Source organism: Mus pahari, chromosome 8 (assembly GCF_900095145.1).
Source record: "Mus pahari chromosome 8, PAHARI_EIJ_v1.1, whole genome shotgun sequence".
Classification (NCBI taxonomy): Eukaryota; Metazoa; Chordata; class Mammalia; order Rodentia; family Muridae; genus Mus; species Mus pahari.
Window position 1 is genome coordinate 76,615,162 of NC_034597.1, and position 25,923 is coordinate 76,641,084.

At 37.3% G+C, this 25,923-nt stretch overlaps 1 protein-coding gene across 1 annotated transcript in view; it reads right to left on the reverse strand.

Annotated features, from left to right (window-relative positions):
• The window catches only part of Diaph3 (diaphanous related formin 3), a 454,769-nt gene that overhangs the window by 297,902 nt on the left and 130,944 nt on the right, over positions 1-25,923 (reverse strand). Inside the window, exons 9-14 of the mRNA XM_021202828.2 lie at positions 24,781-24,886; positions 13,038-13,148; positions 12,642-12,760; positions 11,818-11,934; positions 8,655-8,773; positions 5,624-5,688 (exon numbers count right to left, since the gene is read on the reverse strand). Of these exons, the coding sequence (XP_021058487.1) occupies positions 5,624-5,688; positions 8,655-8,773; positions 11,818-11,934; positions 12,642-12,760; positions 13,038-13,148; positions 24,781-24,886 (637 nt within the window). The remainder of the gene's footprint in view (positions 1-5,623; positions 5,689-8,654; positions 8,774-11,817; positions 11,935-12,641; positions 12,761-13,037; positions 13,149-24,780; positions 24,887-25,923) is intronic.

The window sequence follows — 25,923 nt, forward strand, 5'->3', positions numbered from 1 at the left end:
AGGGGAAGGGGAAGGGGAAGGGGAAGGGGAAGGGGAAGGGGAAGGAACTTGCTCCCAGACCAGAGTTTGATGACTGGGACTAAATGCTAGAGAGACCTGATGCCCACCAGCTATGCTCTGACCTACACGTGGGAGCCATAGCACACATGCACATGAATAAAGAAATGGATGAAATTTGTTAAATGGCTTAAAACAGGCGAATAAGAAAAGTATATTCTGTAGAAAAGAACCAACTTTTAAAATAATGAAAAAATAAAATTGTTCAAATGCCCTTCACTTCTCCCAAAACACACACACACACACACACACACACACACACACACACACACGCAGGCACGCAGCGCGCACTCCAGAAGAATCAAAAATCCTTGTGGAAGAGGAGACAGAAAAGTTAAAGAGCCAGAAGTAAAAGATTTCACTAAAGTGAAATGGTATTTTCTAGATACAAGGTAACTGCTCAAATAAACTCCCAGTGGTTGTGGGCAGCATATGCAAGACTTTGACAGTCCAAACAAAATCCCAGAATGGATGAAATCCGTAAGTCTTAGTATCCCTGCTTAGCTGAAGAGCTGCTGACAATTGAGAACTAATACGGGAGTGAGAGTCAGTTTTCCTTCAGGGCAAAACACCTGGTAGGTCAACCATGATCCAGGAGAATGCCCCAACGCAGAGAGAATTTCGTCAACATAGTCTGGACTCCATGCACTTGAAACAAGCAAGCAAGGAAGACAGGATGGAAAGTGGATAGGAATGTGAAAGAAGGGAGACAGGAGCTATGATTAAAATACAGTGCATGAAGTTCATAACCAATCTTTAGCCTTGCCAAGCATATTTTTTGTATATTGTGCTGGTTTATTTTTGTCAACTTGACACAAACTAGGATCTCCATGGAAGACAGAACTGAGAACTGCTTCCATCAAATGGGCCTGTGGGCATATCTATGGGCATTCCTTCACTGGTCATCAGTCTACCTATTTTCCATTACAGAATAAGTATGTCACAGTATGCCTACAGTATGGCCCTAAAAAGTGTTAGGTTGTGGGAAGAGACAGACAGACAGACAGACAGACAGACAGACAGACAGACAGACAGACAGACAGACAGAACATGGTCAGACTTTCTGGTCAGCAACATATAACTGTTATTTAGAAGCAAACTAACCACCCTGGATGCATAAAGCCTGCCATCAATGAAGGCAGGAGGAGACCAAAAGAAAGACAATGAGTCACTGAGAAAAGAGATCTTTAGGAGGTAGTAGAAAAGTGTTGGTAAAATTTCAAGAGTAGGCCAGTAAATGGTATACAATCTGCTGAGAGTTCTGAAAGAAAGATTACTAAGAAAGTTAATATGCCAAGTTGGCACTCTGAAATATCCAACCGGCAGCTATGTGAATTGTTGAATAAAAAAGAAATACTAGGCATAAATATTAGCTTTGAGTCTACTGCAGTTGTCAAAGCAAGGATAATGTAGAGAGGATGCCAGAAGGCAATAAGATATAGATGCAAAAGACCTTGTAACTGAGCATAGGAAATTTAAACCAAGGAATGGTAGTCCACATCTTTATGGGTTTTTTTTTCATTTTTTTATTATTATTTTCTTTATTTAAATTTCAAATGCTATCCTGAAAGTTCCCTATACCCCCCCCCCCTGCCCCTGTTCCCCTACCCACCCACTCCCACTTCTTGGCCCTGGCCTTCCCCTGTGCTGGGTCATATAAAGTTTGCAAGACCAAGGGGCCTCTCTTCCCAATGACGGCCGATTAGGCCATCTTCTGCTACATATGCAGCTAGAGACACGAGCTCAGGGGGTACTGGTTAGTTCATATTGTTGTTCCACCTACAGGGTTGCATACCCCTTCAGCTCCTTGGGTACTTTCTCTTGCTCCTCTAGAGAAAGTACCCAATAGTCCACACCTTTAATTGCAGCATTCGGGAGGCAGAGGCAGGCAGAACTCTAATTTGAGCCCAGCCTAGTCGAAAGAGCAATTTGCAGGGCAGCCAGAACTACACAGAGAAACCAGACCTCAAAGAAATGCACAAACAAAGAAACAAGTATTTTAAAAAGAAATGAAGTTAAAAGGAGAAATTAGGAAGCACTGTATATTTAAGATAAATACAAGTATGTTGTCATTGTTGTTAGGTGGTAATATCACAAGAAAGTTAAAAATAGCAAACACATAGAGGAAATGTATTATTAGAGAGAAAATTGTTTGCTTTAATTAACATAATTATTGGACACAGTCTACTTATGAAAGAAAAGGTATATCGCTCACAGCTTCAGAGGCTCAAATTGCAAATGACACAGAATAGGAACTAGTATAAAGTGTGACTCATGTGGCCAAGGCATGAAAGCACTGTGTGATGCAAACACACAACTGAATGGAGAACCAGCAGCATAGGAGAGGAGAGGAACTGGCCTTCATCCTTTATCGAGGGCCCTATGCTTCTAAGGAGAACTACAGGGATGAAAGAGTTAAGTAAGCCTAGTGCTGACTTAATTAAATGCCCTCTCAGTATGCTACACCACTGCCTGGTTTATGCTGGGAACCAAACCTTTTACACCTGAGTCTTTGAAGAAGTGCAGTTATAGCACAACCAAACTACATGCTAAGCTTGAGATACCAGATAGAAATTCAAAAGACATTCATAAATGTACCTGCTCCTTGGATACTCTACTTCGATACTGTACATTGATTTCTCAGGGCTAACAGACATCATTAGCTTCATTTAATTCTTTCCTACTTACCCAAGGCTAAGTGAGAACTCTTCTGCAGGCTGATACATCAAATACGCAGGAATTCTCATACTTCCATATGAATATACTAACGTGATGTTAGCCACCTTAACAGCACTCAACTTGTAAGCTCACAAAAGTGAAAACCTTTTCTAACTTACTTTTCACTGCCTTAAATGTATACTTAAATTTAATAAATATTTAAGTGATGAGCCTACTCCTGCCAAACCCAAACACTGAATACTATATCAATACCATTGATTAAATTTCTCAGCATCCAAATTCCTTTCTCATTTTACAATGAAATTTCACTACCAAAAAAAAATATAAGTGAAACTGAACAAACCAAACAAGCAAACTTCTTATCAGAATGACACTAGGAAAGCTTTCTGATACTATGAATCTTGGGTCATAAAATACAGAGAGAAAGGATTTACTTAGGGACAACAGAAAAAAAAAAGAAATCAAGTAATAAGTATAGTCTGGAAAACTTACTAAATTGACATGATGATACAAAAAAAAAAAAAAAAACCATTTTTTTTTCTAAGAGAAAAATGTCTATTTCCTTACTTACAAAAGAACCAGGTGAATTATAAACCTTGTTTGGATTTTTTTTTTTTTTTTTGGTTTTTTGAAACAGGGTTTCTCTGTGTATTGTTTAGCATTTTTATAGTATCTCCAATCAAATCACAGTAGCCTTGGAGATAAACCAGTGTCTCTTAAAGTATACCTTAGGAAAACTGATATGAAAGTAGACTTTCTCCCTACCCCACCACCCAAAAAAGAAAAAAATTTTGCTGGAGCAATATTATACTAACAAAATTACACTCAAAAATTTCAAGAAACACAGTTAAGGTTGAGTTTCTGCTTAATTTCAGTGCCTGAGGTAAATGCATTAGTGCCTCTGTACAGGAGGGTTGATAATTCAATATACTCTATATACTTTCTGACATCTCTGCTCTTCATTTTTCAAATTTATGCACCTAAATAAAAAATGTCCCTAGAAACTATGAAAGCTTCCTGCCTAAAGGAAAGTATTTCCATGTGTCCTTACAAAGTGATCAGAGCAGAATTTCTGCTGATATATACAAGATGGTATGGCACTAGAAATCTTTTATGGAGCAAGAGTTTCTTGAATGCATGTAATGCATACAACTTCTGGCTTTAAAAAGGCAGCTAACCTTGAACAAGGTCTTTTATTTACATGTAAAGCTTGCTATTTAAAAAAAAAAAAATCTATCGAGTACTTTGTATTCAACTCTACTGATATTCCCTACACATCAACAAAACTTAAGCGCAGTCATTCTCTGTTATTCCTGATATATTTGCCACTAATACTTGAAAACCAGTACTACATGCATCAAACGTGCAGGTATTAAGGGTAGTATACAATGTTGGCTGAGAGAATGCTCACACTCTATCGAACAGCTATTAACCATTTAATGACCATTTGGATGTTTAAATATTCTAACCATTTTTCCTGCACCAAACCAAACATCATATTCATGCATGTAACCCTAGTGAGCTGGTTGTGTTTGGTCAACTGGACATAAACAAGAGTCCTCAAGAAACAGATAGCCTCAACTGGGAAATAGCCTCCAAGAGCTTGCCCTGTGTGCATGTCTGTGGGTTATTTTGGAAATTGATGGCTGATGTAGGAGGGCCCAGCACACTGTGGTAGTACTACCCCTGTTCAGGTGATTCTGCGTTTTATAAGATAGCAGGCTGAGTTACCTCTGAGAAGTAAGGCAGTGTCCGTCCTTCCATGGTCTCTGCTGCAGTTCCTACATTGCTGTCCTGGATAACTTCCCTCAATGAGGAATTTTAGCATATAAGCCAAATGAGCCCTTATGTTCCTGTGTTGGTTTTGGTCAGTATTTTATCGCAACAGAAATCTAACTAGGACACATAGCAAGCAGCCAATGGTCTGGAAGGGTTTAGTTGATTCCAAACCTTAGGGCATAAAAAACTTCACAGACATAAAATTCATCAAACCTGAAGAAAGTTGATTATGTGTAATCATCAAGTTTACAGGAAAGTAGAAATCTCTTCAGGCACTTCTTAGGTCCTATACCATTAACAATGTATACTTCATAAGGCAGTGCCTAACATAAAGGCTCATAAGGAAATAGCTATATGGTTTGATTATATGGCAGAATAGATATTTCTTCATCAACGTGAGAAGCTGAATTTAAGAATTAAACTGAATGACTACATCAAAAGTCAATCACCCAACCGAGAAACTATCTTCTACAGATATCTAAGTCAGTAAAAAGAGGACAAAACATGGCACCAAAGAAAAGCAGAGGTGAGCAGAGTCAGAACAATTTCTAGGCTGAAGCAACTGATGCTGGTAGTACCCCCTAATTTCTGAGACAGTATCTCTCTGTGCTGCCACATCAGCCTATCCCTGAACACCAAGATCTGCCTGTCTCTAGGACCACAGATGGCTGCTTAAAACATTTTTTTTACTTTTTTGAGATTTTAATATATACATTGTCTCCCCCTTTCTTCTCTCCAATCATTAATTCATTCACTCACTCAAGAAGTATTTCTTGGATTGCTTATAAACAAAGAAACCAGAAACTGTTCATGGTGTAGAGTGTGAATATAGGAAATTAAAGTCCCAGGTTTACTCTGGAAGAATAGCTAACACGTCATATATACATGTTTAAACACATGGCATTTCTGATGACAATATAAAGCAAGAAAAGGAGGTGGACAGGTGGAGCACATTTCCAATAACGAATTGGTCTAGCTAGTGCTCATGGAGCAAGGCCTGCTCACACAGCCTGAGGGACATGAGATCAGAGGCAGTAACAAGCACTCACAGGAGGTAGCGCCCTGCAGCAGCTCTCACACAGGCATGCAGAGTAAAGCCCTTACTTACTTTTTTGCAATGTTCTGATGCTTTCTCTTCCCACTCTTCGAGTTTTGCCTGATCTATGCAAATATCTAAAATTAGAGTAACAAAAATTAAATTAAATTTTATGTACACTGTTGATGATTTTATGAAAAAAAAATCACAGAAAACGTAATCCATGATAATGTAAGTAAAGTGGAGGAAAACAGCACAATATTACAGAGGTTCCTTAATGTGTGATGCCCATGGAATTCATAGTGAACTCTAACCTTTCATCAGGGAAGAGGAAAAGGAACAATGATACAGTGCAACATGGAAAGACTCCCATTATCAATGTTGATTTGAAAAGAAGAGATGGCAAGACCCAAAATCAACCAAGAAAGGAGAAACAAAGTTAGAGGAAAAGAAGCAACTGACAAATAGTTCTTTTCCCTACTAGTGTGATCATATATGAATTCAATGAGAAATCATACAAAAAGTGTGTAATTCATTATGTGGAGCATTAGAGCTTGCATACGTTAACCAATCATCCTGCAAAATAATTGAGATACATGCTTTATTGATGAAAATTGGGCAATACTTAAGATTTAATTTTGGGTTTCCTTTTATCTAACAAATCTATTCTGTAGAACTTTGCATTTAGACAAGACTACTGACTTAAATGTCACTATGTTAATAGGCACTGGAAATAATATCAATGCCCAATAATAATGAACTAAGTTATAATATACATCCATCTGTCAAATTCTAGGTTTGATAAATTATTCATTTATTTATCATAATGTCCTTTGTGTTTCTTTTAATAAAACCAATAGGCAAACAAGTTTAAGGAAACAAGTGTGCAATAAGAGAAAGAGTAAAATGAAATATCAGTTCTATTTCATAAATACAACTTATAACCTTGCTGTTTTGCACTATTCTACTGGCTATTTTATTTAAAATTAAATGTTACACAATTTAAGGCATTTTAGGTAATTTTCAATTATAAAAGATTAAAATAAATCTCACCCATCTAGTTCAAATAATTTTACCATTTTACTTGCAAAATTGACTACCTATACATACACACATACATTAAATGTATATATATATACATATATATACAGATATATATATATATACATATATATACAGATATATATATGTGTGTGTATATATATACACACACATATATATAGTATGTGTGTGTGCACGGGCAGGCACACATGTGTACATGTGGTTTCCAATTCCTACATAATGTCCCTTTATTCTTATTATAACATGCCAACATATATTATCTCACCTCCTGCACCTCAGCAACTTTAACTTTTAATCTACAAAGAAAGCAAACAAAAGGAAGGGGGAGGGGAGAAGAGGAGGAGGGGGAGGGGAGGGGAAGGGGAGGAGAGGAGAGGGGAGGGGAGAGCAGAATAGAGCAAACACTTTGTTTCTAAATGCCACTAAGTCTTGAGGAATTCCTTACTTCCTCCATGTTTTAAAAGCCTTTTTTCGATCACTAGTTATTTTTCATTGGGTTATACCAACATATAGTAAATGCTGCTACTTGAGAAGACAACCTGTGGAGTAATATATAAAGGAGGTTTTGAAAGAGAACTTTAAGATCCGTGAGGAAGCACTGTTAGAGGATCTTTGTTGTTTATGCTAAGTTGGTATCTGGCCAGCCCTGATCATTAGGAACATGGTAGTTTGCTGAGCCATGAACAACTTCAAAGTATCGATATAGCTCTATATACAATATTGAATGAATTACATAGGTTAATACCTTAATGACCTTTGAAGAAAGGAAATGACTTAGTATTGAAAAGCTACTATCAAACTAAAAGTTCATACAAGCATGCAAAATTCAAATTCTCACTTAATTTGCAAGAATTTCTGATGGTCATTTTCTCTGCAATACATCTTTATTTCATTTTGACTCTTATTAAGTGTGTGACTCTGGAGTTACGATCATTCGCAAAGGACTCAAACTGGAAAGTGAGTGAATGTGTGGTGTATGCATCAATGAGTATGTAGATAGATCCACTTTCTTATAACTCTAGTTACAGATCCAATGCCTGTTTCTTTCCTCGGTAAGCTCCCGGCAAGAATGAGGTGCACAAATATACATTGGGACAAAAGTTTCCTACACATGAAATAAAATCAAATAAATCATAAAAGTGGGCTACACACCTGAAGTCAGCACAGGGAGTTTAGTTTATATGACAGAATGAAAGCTGGAGAGATGCTTAGTGTCTAGGAGCAGCTGCTATGCAAGTATCAAACAACAGTTTGCATCTGAGAACCCATATCAACGCTTCCCATACATGTATGTAACCCCAACCAGCAGGAGAAGAAAGACAGAAATTACCTAGGCTTGCTGACTGCCAGCTGGCCACCAAACGCAAGTTTGTGTTTTATTAAGAACCTCTGTGCAATTATCCCTATCCATATCAGTGCACACACAACACACTCACCAACATATACACTGCATCACCAGTGCACACACAACACACTCACTCACAAACATATACATTACGCCAACACAGGAATGGCCCAAAAAATGCAGCCAGTGCACACACAACACACTTATGCATAGACATATATACTACACCAACACAGAAATGGGCAAAAAAAAAGCTAGTTCTGCTTGTAATTCAAATAATGATGTCCATTTTCTCAATGTATTCTGAAATGCACACATCCCATTATATAGCACAGAAATTTAAAAGGGCATACATATGAATGTATATTCAATAAATAAATATTAGTCAAAATTTCTCAAATTGCTTGTTTCAGTTGAAAAAAAGTATATAATGACTATCACTAGGGTTTGGTGACAACATTATGATATCAGGAGTCACCTATTTTACAAGCCATTATTTGGAAGCATCAGTTCTAGATACCAACACACAAAGTTCTGTATGAATTTATCAACATACCTTTGACATTTAAGACTTCATGATAGAGGATCAAGAGTTCTCAGGAGATCTCCAACCAAATGAAGAAAACCAATACCTTATAGCTAACCCATGGGACCAAACTCAAGGTAGCTCTACTTAAATAACAAAGAAATACTCACCTACAAACTGACTTAAGTCCAAATCTAGTCTTTTTCTGTATGTGAAATCAGGGTCCGTTCCATCTCTATGTAATACAATCTGTGACACACACTCATCAATTAATTTGAAATACTGCTGTCTAAAACATAAGAGAGCAAATATATACTCAATAAATACACTCAATTAAGGGGCAGAATTTTATATCAAAAGAATATACTTGATGTAAGGCTGACTTCAAATTTGAAATTATACTCAGCATACTTCAAGAGGTGGCATAACAGAGCATGGGAAACTCATCTTTTTAATAACATCATGACATATTTTTAATAACGTGTCAGGAAGTACAATGTACACTGATGATAATTTTTGTATAAGTCAGACATTTATTTCATTGATTTTCATTTAAAAAGATAATAAGAAGAAGTGAGAGATACTTAAAGCCACACTTCAGAGCACAGCTACTGAATGGCTACAAGAAATTCATCTTATTAATGTAAACCAGCCCACAAAAAGTTTTCTCTAAGAATTTCTACTAGAAATTCTGGAGTGGGTGAATGACAGAGGGAGCACCCTTGTAGAAGCAGCTTCAAAACCTGGATGTGCTATCGATACAGTTCAATACATTTGGGAAACAGATACAGAAAATCAAGGGCAAACAATAGACAGAGATGTAGAGTGTACTGGAAGAGCTGGGGGAGAGGAGCTGGAAGGGGCTGGAGGGGTCAAGAATGCCACAAGAAGACCTACAGGCTCAACTAACCTAGGCCCATGGAGGCTCACAGAGACTAGACCACCAACCTAATAGCATACATGGGCTGGACCTAGGCCCACTGAACAGATGTACCAGAAGTGTAGCTCATTCCTCGTGTGGGTCCCCTAAAACTTAGAGCGAGGCATTCTCTGACTCTGTTGCCTGCCCTTGGATCCATTGAACGTAGCTATACTGCTTTATATGGTCTCCATGGAATAGGATGCCTTTAGTCCTGCTGTCTTGATGTACCAGGATGGGTTGGTAACCATGGGGGAAGTCCCCTTCTCTGAGGAAAAGGGGATGGAGGAATGGGGGAGGTGGTGTGAGGCAGGGGTAGGGAAGAGAGGAAGGAGGGAGGCTGTGATCAGGCTGTAAAGTGAATAAACAAATTAATGGAAAAAAATTCAATCTATCTGCATTCCTAACAACTTAGGAATATCTCCTTAACTTAAGGCAATGTGAAGAAAATACAAAACCTAAATAATAAATAATAAATTTTATGTGCAGAGGCAATTCAAGCAGCAGGGTGGTTTATAATAAGGAACCCTACCTCCCCCATCTCTTGTGCATTGATTTCCTTTCTCAGTGATTTATAAGCAGCTTTTTTTTTTTTCTCCAAACCATATGCTTCTTATGTGATGGCCCTTCTGGCCATTTCAGCTTTCTTCCCAATGAACCATATATTAGGACTACTATCTGTGTACTAAAAACTTACACCTAATGAACCATTTATAATGCTGAATAAAATTGCTCCAGCTGAACATGATAACAATAACCCTGAATTCATGAGGGCTCAAGCATCATTTACCAAGCAGAGGTTGACAGAAGCAGCCATGTGATGACCACGAAATGCATGAAGATTCTTTATATAGATGTTTCATGTCATTTTTACATAAATTTAGAGTAGAAATATAACAATGTTCTTAACAAGCTACACTATTGTTTTTAATTGAATCAATTAGTAGATTCAGGTAGAACCTATTAGTGCTTAAATGTTTAATGTCCCTTTTTTTAAAACAAAGATCCAAAAAATGTCACATTAAACAACAAAACTGGTTGCTGGTCAAGTTGAGAATTTTTGTGGGAATTTTAATTTCAATAAAAAAATGATGCGTGAGGTACACCAACTATAAAGAATGTAAACCTTCATTTTCATTTTTCTTCTGTATTGTAAGAGGTAGCAGGTTACACTGAGTTAAACCCTCTGATATCACCCACGGGTGTGCTACCTAAATAAGGTTGTCCTATAAATCCTATATGAATTACCTATGGGAAGACTAACTACCCTCCTCTGTCATCTACAAATGAAATTTCTGCAAAGCTAAATTGGTAACATAGTAATTTTATACTTGAAGACTTAACAATGGAAATTCATAACTGTTAAAAGTGGAAACAGATATGAAAATCATTTACTAGGCATATGCTGTGCGTCAAGAATTCATAATACAGTATCTGGGGGTCCTCATGTCTACCTAGAACCACATTTTGTTCTATGTGAAGTAAACAAAGAACAATTTGCCAAGCCCAGACAGCCAAGATAAAATTAAGGTCGAAAAGGCATTTGTATAATTGTCATGATAGATTAAAAACATTAAACATGCAAATATTAATAAGATAGATTCAGACAATTCAAACACTACTAAAAGCAATTGTTAATACTATCTACAACTTATAAAATCCAATCTATCAATGACATTCCTGATGTTTAAGAAACAACCACAAAATATTACACATGATAATAAATTAATAAGCTGTCAATGGTTTCAACTTTTCTCACTTATTATAGATTATAATTACATAACTTCTCCCTTCTTTTTCTCTGTCCAAACCCTCCTTTCTCCCTTTAAAATACATGGCCTTTCTTTGATTTTACATGAAAGTGTGTAAGTAAAAATATATGTGCACACACAGACACACATAGAGACAGACATAAACAAGACCCACGAGCAGATTTCTAAATATAACCTGATCGGTCTTCATGTTACCCACATGTAACTTACTGGATCTGCAAAACATTCCCCACCTAAAGTTCAAGGATCATTGTGGAAGATGGGGCTGAAAGAGTGTAAGAGCCAGAGGATCTGGGAGATGGCTGGGAGATTGTGTCTCCTAGGAACATCAGAATTTATAATGATGAAGTCTCACCAGCATGACTGCCTCAATGTGGTTAACAAGAGCAAGAGACAATCAATATGGTTTCAACTTTCATTCAACGAAGAGGATCCAACTGTGAAATTTGTGGAGTTTTAAAAAGCAACAGAAATAGCCTTGAAGCCACAGCTAAGTAAACTCCTCCCTGAAGGAAACAACATAGTTTGTAGATCACTATCATGAAAGAAAGAAAACTGACATGCTTATCTGCATAAATTATCAGGAGAATGTCACAAGTACTGGTTTTATCAGTTAAACATTAGAATATAGTTTCCCCTTACCTTACAAAACGATCATTTCGAATGAGCAGGAGATGCTGAAGAATAGAAACAAAATGTCCCTCTGCTCGAGTTTCCTTAACTGTGTCCCATACCATGCCGTAAACATCAGATGCTTCAGTGAGCGGATTAAGGACAATGAATTTATTCAAACCCTAACCAAGCAGCTAATATAACACAGTGTCTGCTTGATAAAGGCTCGGAAGATTTGTATGCAACTGCCTAGTAATGGCTGTTTTTAAAGGGCTATCCAGGAATTGAGTGTAGAGACATCAGAGACTGCAATTTGACATGAAATTTTTTCACCCTTCACAATCAACTGTGCTAGAAAATACAGTGGGTACACAGCCAACAGCTGGTTGGGAAGACCCAGTAAGTTCTAAGGATGTCCTGAGCACCAAAGCAATTGCATTAGTGAGACGCCAGAGTACAAATAGGATTCAGGTGTGTCTCAGAAACAGTCCAGACACTGTACACCCATCAGTTTACAGGAAGCCTCCAAAGTGTTGCAGCCATTGTAGAGAAAGCAGGCTTCACCAGGTAGAGATTCTCTCAAATCAAATACTACAAAGACAGGCTAGAGCCCTATGGACAACAGACTGGACACATAATGTAACAGTCCAAGGGACTCACTTAACTAATGGCAGCATTCCTTACCGCAAAACAACAGACTTACACTACTAAATAGTGACACTTTAGGAATACATAGACATTTGATTTCATGTTCCTATAGAAGGACTTAAGTGTTTCATAGGGCAAAGGTTTTTACTATGGATGAAAGAGTCATTGTACATATCTTATGACTGGGAGTCAGTGCAAAAGGATATTCAAATTCAGCTCTAATGTCTTCAAGGCGATGGGAAAACTCGCTCAAATCTTCTTCTTTGTGCTCATCGAAGACTTTAAGTTGTATATCCAGGCCATCATTCTTAATACCCTTTAAGTTCTATAGAAATTAGGTAAAAATTATGATGGATTATGTTTTCAGTATAGGAAAATTGTCAATAACATAAACAATAAACCAATCACTCAAACCTGACTTGCAGAATTCAAACACTTAAAGTGTTAATACTTAAATTTTATCATCTATATTTCAAAACTAGATTTTTATACTCAAGTCTTTTCCCGCAGATAAATTATTCTTGAGAGTAATTTATCTAAATTTCCCCCACTCAAGTACACTTCTAATTTAAATATTAATGAGGAGACTGCAGGGCACTTACTGGCAATATCTCTTTCAATCCACAACGCATAAATTCATTTCTGAGGTGAAGCCTGAAGTCCAAATCATCAGGAGACGTAACAAGAGCATTTATGAGCTGCATACAAGCTACCTACAAGAGATTACACGGGAGACAGAGAGGGTTTACAGCACTGGAAACAAAGAGGGCAAAAGGAAAGAAATCAAGCTTCCATCCAATGATTATCAAATAGATCTCACAGGAAAGCCTAAGAAGTATAAATATTATATATATAAACATGCATACTCATATAATACAAAAATTTATAGATTCAACTAAATTCTCTCATTTATTTGCAGGATGATATGCAGAAAACCAATTTTCTCTTCACAGAAACTTCATGTAAAGCTGAAATTCTTGCTTAATACCATTCTAAACACATACAATACAAACAGAAAATATGGTAAATAAAAACTTTAAGCATGTGAGTAAAAAGAAAAATAGAATAGTACAATAATTTTTCATTTCTCAAAAGAATCCAAATTCCCAAAAATCTCAAGTTCAATAAGATCCTAAATATGGCTGAGAAGACTACTATAAAAATAAATTTTAAAAAGTTGGACACACGGTGGTATACACTTTCAATCCCAAACTCTGGAGGCAGAAGCAAGGGGAATTCTGTCAGTCCGAGGCCATAGTGGTCTAACAAAGCAACTTCCAGAACAGCCAGGGATATTACACAGAGAAACAAACAAACAAACAAACAAAAAAGAAAAAACAATGGATGAATGGGTAGGTTGGTGGGTGGATGAATAGATGGATGGATGGATGAATACATAAATAGATACATAAATACATAAATGGATACATAAGTATACAGATACATAGATAGGAATAATTAAATATGGTGAAAAAGCTAACTGCCATTGCCTAAGTAAGGACTGTCAGGCAATCACTCTTATACTTCCTTGAAAATTCAAGCTGAATGTACATTGTATTTATGAACAAAGTAAACTGTATAGTTCCTGAGATGGAACTGACCTAAACATCCCGTCCATGAGGACTAGCTGTCATGGAAACACAAGGCACCATACAAGCTTCCAAAGGAGGGAGGCAGACAAAAATTCCACACAGCTATGACTCTTCTAAACCACATCTATGCTCTCGATGGCACTGGCACCCTAACTGTGCAGCAGTGGCATGCAAATGTTGATGACAACAAACAGCTCTCTAACTGGAATTGAGAGACACTCCACAAGGTAGAGATCATGCCTGGTACTGAAGAGGTATATAACCAGTGAAGTAACAACACTGGAGGAGAATCAAGAGTCACTCAATTACTAATGCAAAGGAATCCCTCACAACAATCTAAACATTAGCTCTTATATCTACAAGATAAGTGTAGTCTTCACCTTTCATCAGGTAAAATTCTCTTTGCAACAAGTGGAGGCCACTAACAAAAGAAAAAAAAAAATCACAACTAATAAAACTAAAAACTTGTAGACCACAGCATCAATGCATATACCCAAAGCTCCTTCCCACGCCTGAGGCCCAGGGAATATAGCAGAAGCAAAGATGGAACTGTAAGAGCCAGGGGCTCAGGGAGTTTCTTCTGAGATGATAACACCTAGGAACACCCAAAGCTAAAGACTCACCAACAAGAGTGTTCAAATGTGAGCCACGGAGGACAGGAGAAGTGCCGAAGTGGATAGTAAAAACCTGACCAGGACACAACTCTGTTCAAAGAACCATAGGCAAGAGAGGACAGCTGAGAGAAGGAGAGGTGACCTTCCCTGATGGAAGAGCGTACCAATCAATGGGTTGTCCAGGACCGAACTGTCAGCCCGAAAAACATACATCAAAGTAACACTATACAAACTGAATGCATTATGTTTAGGAACATAATTATATATACATATATTCATGAAATAAAAATTAGTAAAAAGAGGTTATGAATTTAAAAGAGAGCAAAGACTGATGTTAGAAGGGAGTTAGAAGGAATGGGGAATGTGTTATAACTATAATCACAAAAAAGAAAGAAAGAAAAGGAAAGGAGTTTCTCTCTGGAGAAGTGTTCTTTGTTGTTAATAATGTTATTTTTCCGTGTCTACATTCTACCCCAAGTCTAGCAACAACTACTGGACTACTGATCAATATGTTTGACCTCATGCTGTTCCCTAAATTGTCTTTTCTCCATCCCTTAAGGCAAGGTTTATGTGAATTTAAAATGCTGGTTTTGGATTAAGACACCAACAGGGGTCTCAGTTTCCTGCTGCTTGAAAAACATAGTAACTTTTATATTTGATATCTAAACACTAAAATCTGACCAGCATGCCTCAACTGTCAAAACGCAAAATTTTTAAGAGGAGATAGGAACTATAGCATAAAAGCAGAAAAAGAGAGGGAAAAAAAACACTTTAAAAAGTAGAAAACATAAAAGGGTCAACCTTTCCAGTACATATTCACTCAGCTGTGACCAGTTCATGTCAAAAAGTCAGGTTTAAATGGTTTTATTCTACTCCCTTTCCTTTCCATACTTGGTACACATAACACTTTCCTTCAAAGCAATAGAATGTAATTTTCAAAACTCTAAACAAAGAGGGGGAAGGGGAGAAAAGATGTAGGAGAAAGAAGAAGATGATTTTTGCTAATTTTTCCATACTTGTCTATATTCAGGGAAGCTACATCAGTCTCATTTACCAAAGTTGTAGAAAAATGAAAACTATAACAAAGTAGCAAAAGTAAACAAAATTAATAGAAAATAGTGTCTAAGCAGCATTCAGAGCAGTTAATAGCAGTAGGAAATTAAATAGCATGAAGGCATAGAATGACCCAAATCATTTCTGGGAAGGATTCACATAAATAACTTGGCTGAGAAGGAAAAGGTGATAAAGTTTGTGCTAAATCTATAAAATCTTTTCCCCAATTCTAATAATTGCTTCATGCCTTCCAACTACATGTTAATTAATCTAAATCACATAATATATCTGTAAATATCAAACCATATTGATTTGTGTTAAAGAGGAACAACTAAATAATCAAAGGGAAGACCAAAGAGTTCCTTCAGGATACAGAGTTCTGACATAGTGTCCACATAAACACACAGTACTGTAATACACCATAACTTCATGGTAGGTTAACTGGTTAGCTGTGGGTACTGGTCCAGAATCTATAGTGTGGTGATTAGAAGGAGAATGTCCCCAAGAGTGATGGGTTTTATCTTGTTATATTTTATTTTTAAAACACGAATGAAAACTTAGCAACTAGTGTAATGGTTAACAACTAAACTGTCATTTAGTCTCCTGGGAGAAGGAAAATCAGTTTTGTCATCAGAGTGACAGGCACTGGGCATATTACCTACCCCAGAACAGGACTCATTTTCAGGAGTAAGTAACCAACGCACAATGGACTCTCAAGATTTTATTCGGTGCTTTTATTTGGTTATAGTTTAATGTTGTTGTCGTTTATTATAAGATGGATATTATTTTTGTTTTCTGGGGGTTTGGTGGGGTTGTTAGAATAGATTTTTTTTTTCGTCTTTTTATTTTTAAGAAAAAAAATCACAAGTTGGGTGCATAGGAAGGGGTAAAAGATCTGAAAGGACTTATGGGAGGGAAATATAATCAAAATATACTTAAATCAGTATTTACTTTAAATAATGTTTTAAATAAAAATTAAATAGCTAAAAAAAGAAACAGAAAAACGGGGGAGAAAATAAGTTAACCTGTTCAAAAGCATGTGACATTTCATTACATTTCAAGTAATTCAAGTCCTGTACTATGTGTGTGAGCAGGGAAACTGAGCAAAAGACCCCAAGAGATAAAGCTGTGAAGACCCCAGGATTGGGTAAGGTTATCACGTGGGATTCTATGAATAAGAGGTACAATAATAATGACATACTCAGTTTGCTAAGCTATTAGAGAATAGAATAAGAAGCATTACTCAGTCATGTAAGAAAGAATTGATGCCTTGGACATATTCTAGAAGAAAAATTGATAGATCTTGGAAATGAAGTTGAAATATTGGCATCCCATGTATCTAAGAATAGGAAATGACGCCAGTAACAGAGACGCATAAGGCATGGAGAACAACACTGCCCAATGAAAAGGATAAACTCTGTTTTTAAGATTCTGAGTCTTTTATCTATACTAGAAATCCTTAACTTCATTAGAACCTAGTGATCAAATTACTCATTACTTACCTTAACTAAGGATAGTAACAGAAAGTCAAGTGATAAAAGGCATTCTTCATAAAGATGGATTTACCAATATCTGCCTCACATTCAGAAGATGTAAAATATGATCCTCATCAACTTTAATTAAACTACAGCAATTGTTTCAAAGGCATGACAAAACTACTTTGCAGTAGAGCTTAAATGTGAGAAAATAAATCACTCACATGCTCCTAAATGCATCCTAATTGGAATAAAGAGTCTATCTTTATGCATCAAACTACAGGTATCCATATTTTTGGTTCATATCTTCTAGCCTAACTGGTGCTTATTCTGCACTAGACACTGTTCTAGATGTTAAATTTAGCTATGACAAAGGGACAGGAGTTGTTTATGTACTCCTGTATTATTCAGAGTGAGTGTTGATCTGATAAAATGCCATCATGTAAAGCAACATTTGGGAAGGAAGGATTTATTTGGCTTACATATCCAGAGTCAGAGACCACTGAATAAAGTCACTATAAGAACTCAAAGGGGGCAGGAACAAGCTGATGCAGAGACGATGGAGGAGTGGGGCATACTAGCTTGCTCAACTTACTTTCTTGTGGAACTCAGGACCAGCCTAAGGGTGGCACCCACAAAGGAGAGTGGATATAGGCAATACTACTAGAAAAAAAAAGTTTTCTATGCAGTACTAGAAAAAAAGTCTCCTATGCAGTACTAAGTGAAAACCAGTATCTCAAATGGGATCACTTGGATGAAATAGAGAAAAGAAGACATTTAAGGAATGGTTTTAATCTGTGAGTTGTGCGAAGCAAAAGTAAAGAGGCACTAGGAAAGTGGAAAGGGATGGGAGGATTATAGTGTCTAGAAGAAAAGAAATACGAAGACCTGTGTCAAATGCAACTATAGGACAAGAAAAACCTTTTCTACAAAAGGACAGAGTGACTCACTGTTCAACAGCCCAAACACCTACCTTCTTCTGTATAGTATAAGCAAGCAGAAAACAAAGCATACAATTCAAACTGACTCCAAAATATTCTCTTCTTTACTCCAAATGCATCATTATACATGAGGAACACTGCTTTTTAACCTTGGTTTAAACATTTCTACATAAGGACACTTTAATTGTTACAAAAAAGATTCAATTCTAAAGTTTCAAAAGCAAATACTCTCTTCCCAATTATCAAAAACTCTTTCATGAACAAAGATGTCTTTTTTAACAACACAATTCCTGCGGGAGGGGGGGGGGAGGTCAGGCTCCCATTCTTGCAGGAAGTACAATGGATTTGTTCCAGTGCAGCCGCAGCATAAGGACATACTCCATTAAGTGAGTCAAACTGAACTTACACTAGCAAGACAACTACCACTACTGTCGTGAACTAGACACTAAAGGCACAAGGAAAGGCAACAAAATAAATACAATAAACCAACCAACTCAAAATTACTTAATACAAAGGATGAAATCCACCAAAAGAAATCTCAAGAACAAAGCCAACAATAAAAGAAAATCATTAGAATTAGAAAGAGATTGACAAGACAAAGAGGTTTCCTGACCTTGAATGTGACGGGAAGTTTCAGATGCATACCATCTAAATTCCTTTAGGTACACAATTTATTACTATCTCTCATTCGGCTCAGCATGCAATAAGAGAAAAAGTAAACAATTTATGTACATTTGACCTTTGTCTTCTGAACGTTTGTACACAAATAGGCTACAGCACAAGATTCAAGGTACATTAGCATATGTGATGTCCAATTGTTCTAAGACCACCAGAGCAGAGCAAACTATGCTGAAGGAATTTAGAGTAGAGTTTACTGAGAGAAAAGTCAGCTTGGAGACAACATGTTCTTTCTGAATATAAGTAGATGTTTTGGTAAATAAACCTGTGGCTAGACCACACTGTGAAAAGAATGTTCTTTCAGGAGCTCAAACCAGAAACAAGTCCCGGGAAATAATCCAATGAGATTTCAATCTTATCTCTGACTATTCACTCTCTAGCCCTGGAAGACACAGCTTCAGCTGTTCTTCATCTTCGTACCCTTCAGTGGAAATCAACTGACTCTGCACAATCGAATTTCACATTGGTCAAGTTAAGATGAGTAAATGATGCTTACAGATAAGGAAGTTACCTCCAGAATATAAAAAGCTTTAAAGATTTTTAAATAATATAATATATGCATTAATTCAGAAACTAAATAGACTACGTAATGTAGATAAACCCCAAAACAGTAATGTGAATCAAAGTAAGGCTCTATAATCTTATTTATACTCCCAATTGAATGTTCAATAAATGATAGACATGGTTAGAGAACAAGCCAAAACTTGAAAAATGCAAATGCCCTACCCACAAATTCAGAAAAATGAATTGCAATACTCAGGGCTAGAATTTGCATGATCAGAAAGATGAAACACAAACTTACATTTTAGTAAAATTTACTCCCCTTGAGACATCATTAATTTCTGCCACGTCCTCCAGTGCATTTTGTGGAAACTAATACCAAGTAATAGACAGCTGAAAAGTAATGGTGCATAAGCCTCTTACGGGTGGGAGTATATACGCTTCACATTCTGCAAGTCTGATGAAACTCTAAGATCTGAGTTATCTTAGAAAAGAACAAGTATGTAGTTGACAGGAAGAAGACATGATCTCAACCAGTTTTCAATATAAGTTCACTCATTCAATTTTTAAAATAATAGAGGAGGTTAAAAGAAAGGATTTAAGCACGTTTTGAGTGAGAAAGCTCAAAAAACTAAAACTACAGATTCACAAAGTGAACCAAAGACACTAACTCTGCTTCTCTCAAAAAACATTTCCCAATCCTCCCCTTACCCAGACTTGTTCTACCCAAACAAGTCTTCCTTCAAAATTCAGAAACTTGAGACAGTCTGCTTTTTTTTTTTTTAATTGAGTAACAATGTAGAGGAAGTGGTCCTGTACCAGATAAGCCAAAGCTGTGAGGATTCCGTTCTACTTGAACTGAATCTAGAATACAATGAATACATACAATAAAGGTCTTGAGAAACATCGAGAATGGAGGCAGCATTTTTTGGATGGGTAGTTCGTTCCCTATTGCAAGACAATTAATTCCCCAGAGTCACTCTCAATTATGCAGAATTTACAGTGAAGGCATTGCCATATTTTCATCTATACAACACTTATCTCAAAGTGCCTTAGAAAGCAGAGACAATGTCTTCTTCCAGGTTAAAGGACAAGTAAGCCCCTGATTCAGTGTCCCCTTAAGGCAATACCTTACAACAGCTCACTTGAAAAGACCACTGTTCTGTAATCTCAATGGCCCTCTCTTACAGCAAAATCTGCCATCCCCACACCAAAATGTTTCTCCCATTTGTAAAAGGGATCTTTGGATGTCTACCAGACACCACACTGCACAGCTGTGTGTGTGTCTACCATCTGTGGGGTGAGGAATCACACAGACAAAAATAATATGCTGGACTGTCTTCACAGATGCTCCAAGAAGATAGGTGAACTGGTCATTGGAAGGCCATTACACAGTGGTTGGTATCTCCATAAAGACAGTTTCATTTAAGGCCCCAGGTGAGAGGTCTTCAGGAGAATGAAACTTTCAAGGAGCACCAGGTGTGCCTTCCCAGTTACATATATCATGGGGGAACAAACACTAATTTGATGGCACATTATATGTAATCATGAAAGGTGTTGCATATTTATGGAGCCCTCAGGAAACTCTGGAGAAAGGTTGGCTACCTTAGCTGCCTGAGAAGTTTACTAGAAGGAAAGGTGATTCACCAAGTCCATCCTCACTATACACAGCAAACAGCCAAGATGATATGACGCTGTCACGATTTAAGCTGAAGTGGCCAACGATATCACATTAACCATGGATGAATTCTGTCAGCTTCAGTTCTCTGTCCGGGATGTAAAGTCTGTATGAGATTTGTTTCTTCAAACACCTTCTGCAAATAGCCCTATACAAATCATACATAGTTTGAGCTTCACAGGATGGGAAATGGGGCTCATAGAGTTTAAACCATGCCTTCTGCTATGAAGTCTTTTGTGGACTGAGGAGACAATTCAAGTAAATAAAGGCCTTTCCATACAAGCGTACCGAGTAGAGGTCAGACCCAGCATGCAGCACCTCACAATCCCAGCTCGAAGGAGGCAGAGGTAAGAATCCCTGAGTAACCAGGCCAGCAGACTAGCTGGAATGAGTGACCTATACGTTCAGTGAAAGGCCCTGCCTTAATAAATAAAGAGGAGAGTGCTAGATTTTGGATGTAGAATATAAATACAAAGGGCAGGAAAGAAAACAAATGTCCACACTCAACAGATGTAGTTCATCAGAGCACAGTCAGTGAAGGGCATTGTCTTTCTGCCGACCATGAAGGGGTTATGGGAAGTGATAGGAGTATTTGTAATTTATAGAGAGGCTTGGAAATAATAAAATTGATCAACTGTGGAAAGCTAGGTTAGGGTCTGGGTCTCTTCTTCTTGGAACTGTTAACTCCAGCAAGACAGGCTCTATCTGATGACACAGGTTGTATCAGCAAACAGTCCTCTCTGAGTTGTGAGCGAATGATAATGGTTGATCAAGCTCAGCTGCAATCTCATAGGAATCAAGTTTTTACAACCAAAGTACTCTAAAAGAGCGATATTAAGAAAGATACTCTATCAAAGTTCAGGCCTCCACAAGTATGCACACACATGGAAACAAAGACCCAAGACCCAAACACACATCTGCCTACAAATGCAAACATGCATCTACATATACATACTACATGTATGAAAGAAAGAAGGGGGCAGCTTTCTAAATTTTACTGGGAGATTTTGTCTGAGAAAGGCACCCATTAAACTGCCAAACTGACTACATCAGACTATGCTCTTAAAATTCCCAGACACACGTTCAGAATGAAGAGATGAGGCATGTGCCTGGGGTGAGGAGGAGGTTGCAGCTCTCGCCACAGTCTAGAGGACATATCCACCCAAGAAAAATCAAATATGCACTAAAAAGTTTGAGTCACCCTTTGAATTCTTTTCTAAAAACCAATTAGTCCTGATTAACAAAAAAATTTCAATAGTCCCTCCACCCTAGAATAATCCTTCTGATGCCCCAGCAGTGGACAGCTCTGGCTAAAGGTAACAGAGATCCATGTACTAGGGAAAGAACAGGGAAAGGAGAAACTCTGGTACGGGTCAGAAAATGCTTAGTGTACACTGACCCCAGACCTCCTCAAAGAAAGATGTGGCTGACATGAATGGACATCACTGTGACAGGCACTTCAGTTCTTCCAAAGAAACTACAGCAGATTTACCTGCCCAAGCATCCCCAAGACCAGTTTGAGCAGCATCAGAACTGGCTTTTCTACTGGAACATTGCTGTGACTTGACATTTCTCCTCTGTATTACATTGAGCAGTATGTTACTTACATAAACTCCCCGGGCATTCTAGAAATCCTATAAAGCTCAGTATCATTTTCTGCATAAATGGTCCAAAATGGATTAGGCTGTTTGCAGCTGAAAGGCTCTTTCTGATATATTTGAAAAGAGAAACTATTCCACATTTATTTCAAGCCTAATGTTTTTACTTTTAATCTATACCCTAAGACTAAAACTAAGGCCTGAAAGATAATTGTTAAATCATCCCAGGCTTACAGTTGTAGTCTCTTTCCAGACTATATCAAAAGGAGAAAAAATGCTTCATTCCATCATAATCACAATCAGAAACTATCTTTATTTTCAAAACAAAAAAATTCTTAAATTTCCCTTTAAGACAGATATTACCAGAAATACACATATCAATAAAAGATCCTCATTATTCTTTATTATGTCCCATTTTCTCCAATTTAGAAGCAAACAATTGGTTTCTACTTTATTTAGTAACAAAAAAAGTTTTATTTTTAATTTGGTGATTGCTAATATCACCCTCACTAGTACATTTTAATAAATGCAAATTACACAGCTAATAGAATGAAGTGGGCACTTAGAACAACAGCTTTATGGAAAAGCAGAGCTGGAGCACTCTAAGATGTTCCTTATTTGTGGAAGATTCAGAAATATGCCAGAGACAAGAGTGTTTTAAAGGTACTTTATACCTTAGATTTAATAACCAGAAGCCTCAATCATGAAGTATAATCCTTTGGCACACATGGTGGAACATACCCTTAATCCCAGTACTCCAGAGGCAGAAAAAGGCAGATATCTCCAAGTATAAATCTCTACAAGAGCCAGGCCTATTTGATTGATTGATTGATAGATAGATAGATAGATAGATAGATAGATAGATAGATAGATAGGACGGGTGGGTGGATGGACTGATGGATGGAGTGACGGACAGACGGACGGACAGGTTGACAGGTGTGTGGAGGGACCAAGAGAGGGAGGGAAGGAAGGAGATGTGGGGGAGGAGGAAGACAGAGAGAGGGAGAGTGGTAAAGAGAGAGATGGGGAGGTAGAAACCTGGGCTATAGGGAGATGGCTAAGTGGATAAAGGCTTTATTGAGCAAGCATAAGGATCTGAGTACAAAGTTCCAGAACCCACATACAGATGTGCACAGTGGCACATCTATCTCTAATCCCAATGTTTCTACATCAAGTTAGGAGGTAGAGATAGACAACTCCCTAGAAATTCATAAGCCAGTTAGTCAATCATACTGTGAACAAGAAGAAACCCCTTCTCAAACAAGTGGGAAAGCAAGGACAGGACCTAAAGCTATTCTCTAACATCCACAATGTGCTGCGATCCAGCCAGGCTTGTACATTCAAGACTGAGACTGGTGTCTGAGTGGTTTGTGCAGTGATTCCCAGATCCCAAGGACAAAGAGACACACAAAGAATTATGAAAGAAATAAGAAGGAAAAGTAAGGGTGAATGGAAAATGCAGAACAGAAGGTAGAAGAGAAGAGGTAGAAGAAAGCAAAAAGATGAGAAAAGAAAGGCAAGGGGTCAGGAATCAAAACAAGCAACCCTGGCTGTGGGTGTGCAGGCCAGTACAGGATGCTGGTGAGCCCCAACTTATATCCCTCAGCAAGATGAGAAGCTTGTTCTAGAAGCTAGACACAAGCAATAGGTAACCTTTGTCCTGATACTGACAAAAGTAATGAGTCGTAACAGGGTTTCATAGTGTGTCATGTGACATAACATAGTCAAGGCCTATCAGGGCTATATACAAATTTGGCCATAATAACAAATTTTTACCTTTTTAACACAATAATTAACTAAGTATTATTGGGTTTGCTATAACTGTGAAGAGGCAAACACTTTCAAGGATGACCGTGAGCTTCACTCTTACATAGAAATACTCCCAATATCAGTTATAAAATCTAAAATGACAAGTCATATAGTTCATGTAACTAAGACACTGCCTTAACTTTAAAATACTTACTGAACAATCACAGGACCCTGACATGGTTTGTAGAAAATTCTGTAAGTTTACACAGTTGGAAAGTCAACCTAAGAGTATTCACCAATGTTAAGATGTTCTGAGAATACAAACTAGAATCCTATACATTCATTATATATAGAAAACAAAAGGACATTTGCAGTTATATGATGTTTACATAAAATTCAATCACAAGGCAGTTCCAACAATATACATGATATGTCCCTCAGAACGATGCTTTGAAGAGGTACCTACTTGCAGGTGCACTGAGTTATGCCGGAGGCCTTCCACAATGGAAAAAAATCTGTCAATCTTTCTTTCTTCTCCAGCTGAAGTCAAGGCTTCTAACACTTCTTCAAGGCTATGGGAAATTTGGAGTCTATTAATTAAATTGTAATGATCGAATAACAAAATCAGCAAACTACAGCCAGTTTAGCGTGTTGTTAAGTCAATGTGCCTAGCCAATGGCAGCATTTAGGAGTAGGTCAGTGAGTTCACACCATTCCTGTAAGTGTGGATGCACTGTGCTGGTTCCAGTCACACCCACCCTCCCTGCACTTCCCTTGGCCCACCTCTCCCTGGCCTCAGGTTCTCAGTCTCTTCCCAAAGTTCAGTTTTCTACTTTTACATTAGCTCCTTTCCCCCAGTGGAATCCACTCGAGGCAAAGCTCAGTGGCTTTCTATCTGGGATACGGCAACACTCTAAGAACCTATTTTGATTTTTTTTTTTCCTGGCAACACCTTATAAAGGTATCCATCAAGCATCTATAAATTACCAAATAGCAAGGATTATTTGAAAAACTGTTACCAATATAAACTCGTACTGGATTTTCATTTTATTGCTTTATCAATTAAAAAAACTGTAAAATGATATGATGTTTTAATGCATGCGGGAGCCATGCAATCTTAAGTCACAAAAAGTATATCTACCTCACACATGTCATTCTCTGATGTCAAAAGCATTTAAAACTCTCTCTACCATTTTTGAAACATGAATTATCTTTTTTAAGAATCAACATATCCTGGAATTTAATGTGTGTACTTGTATGAAGTGGGTATGTTAGTATTCACTATAAATAGGAAATCAAGGCAGCAAAGGATTGAGCAACTTGTTCACAGTATAACACCTTCTCCAAGGTGGTGATGCATGAATTCAGACAGCGTATGAAACAATCTCTAAAAGGTTCTCAGCCAATATATAATATCCCTTAAATAAAAACTGTGACAGTTAAAAGCAAATAGTAGCAAAGTACAATAAATCATTAAATGCAAAATGCAATACTTGTACAAAGAACATTTTCCCTTTTAAAAAATATAAATTCATCTGTGGTTGAAAATATGCAATCCTAAATGCTATGTTAATCACTATCACATTCATTCCAATTCAAGAAACAATAA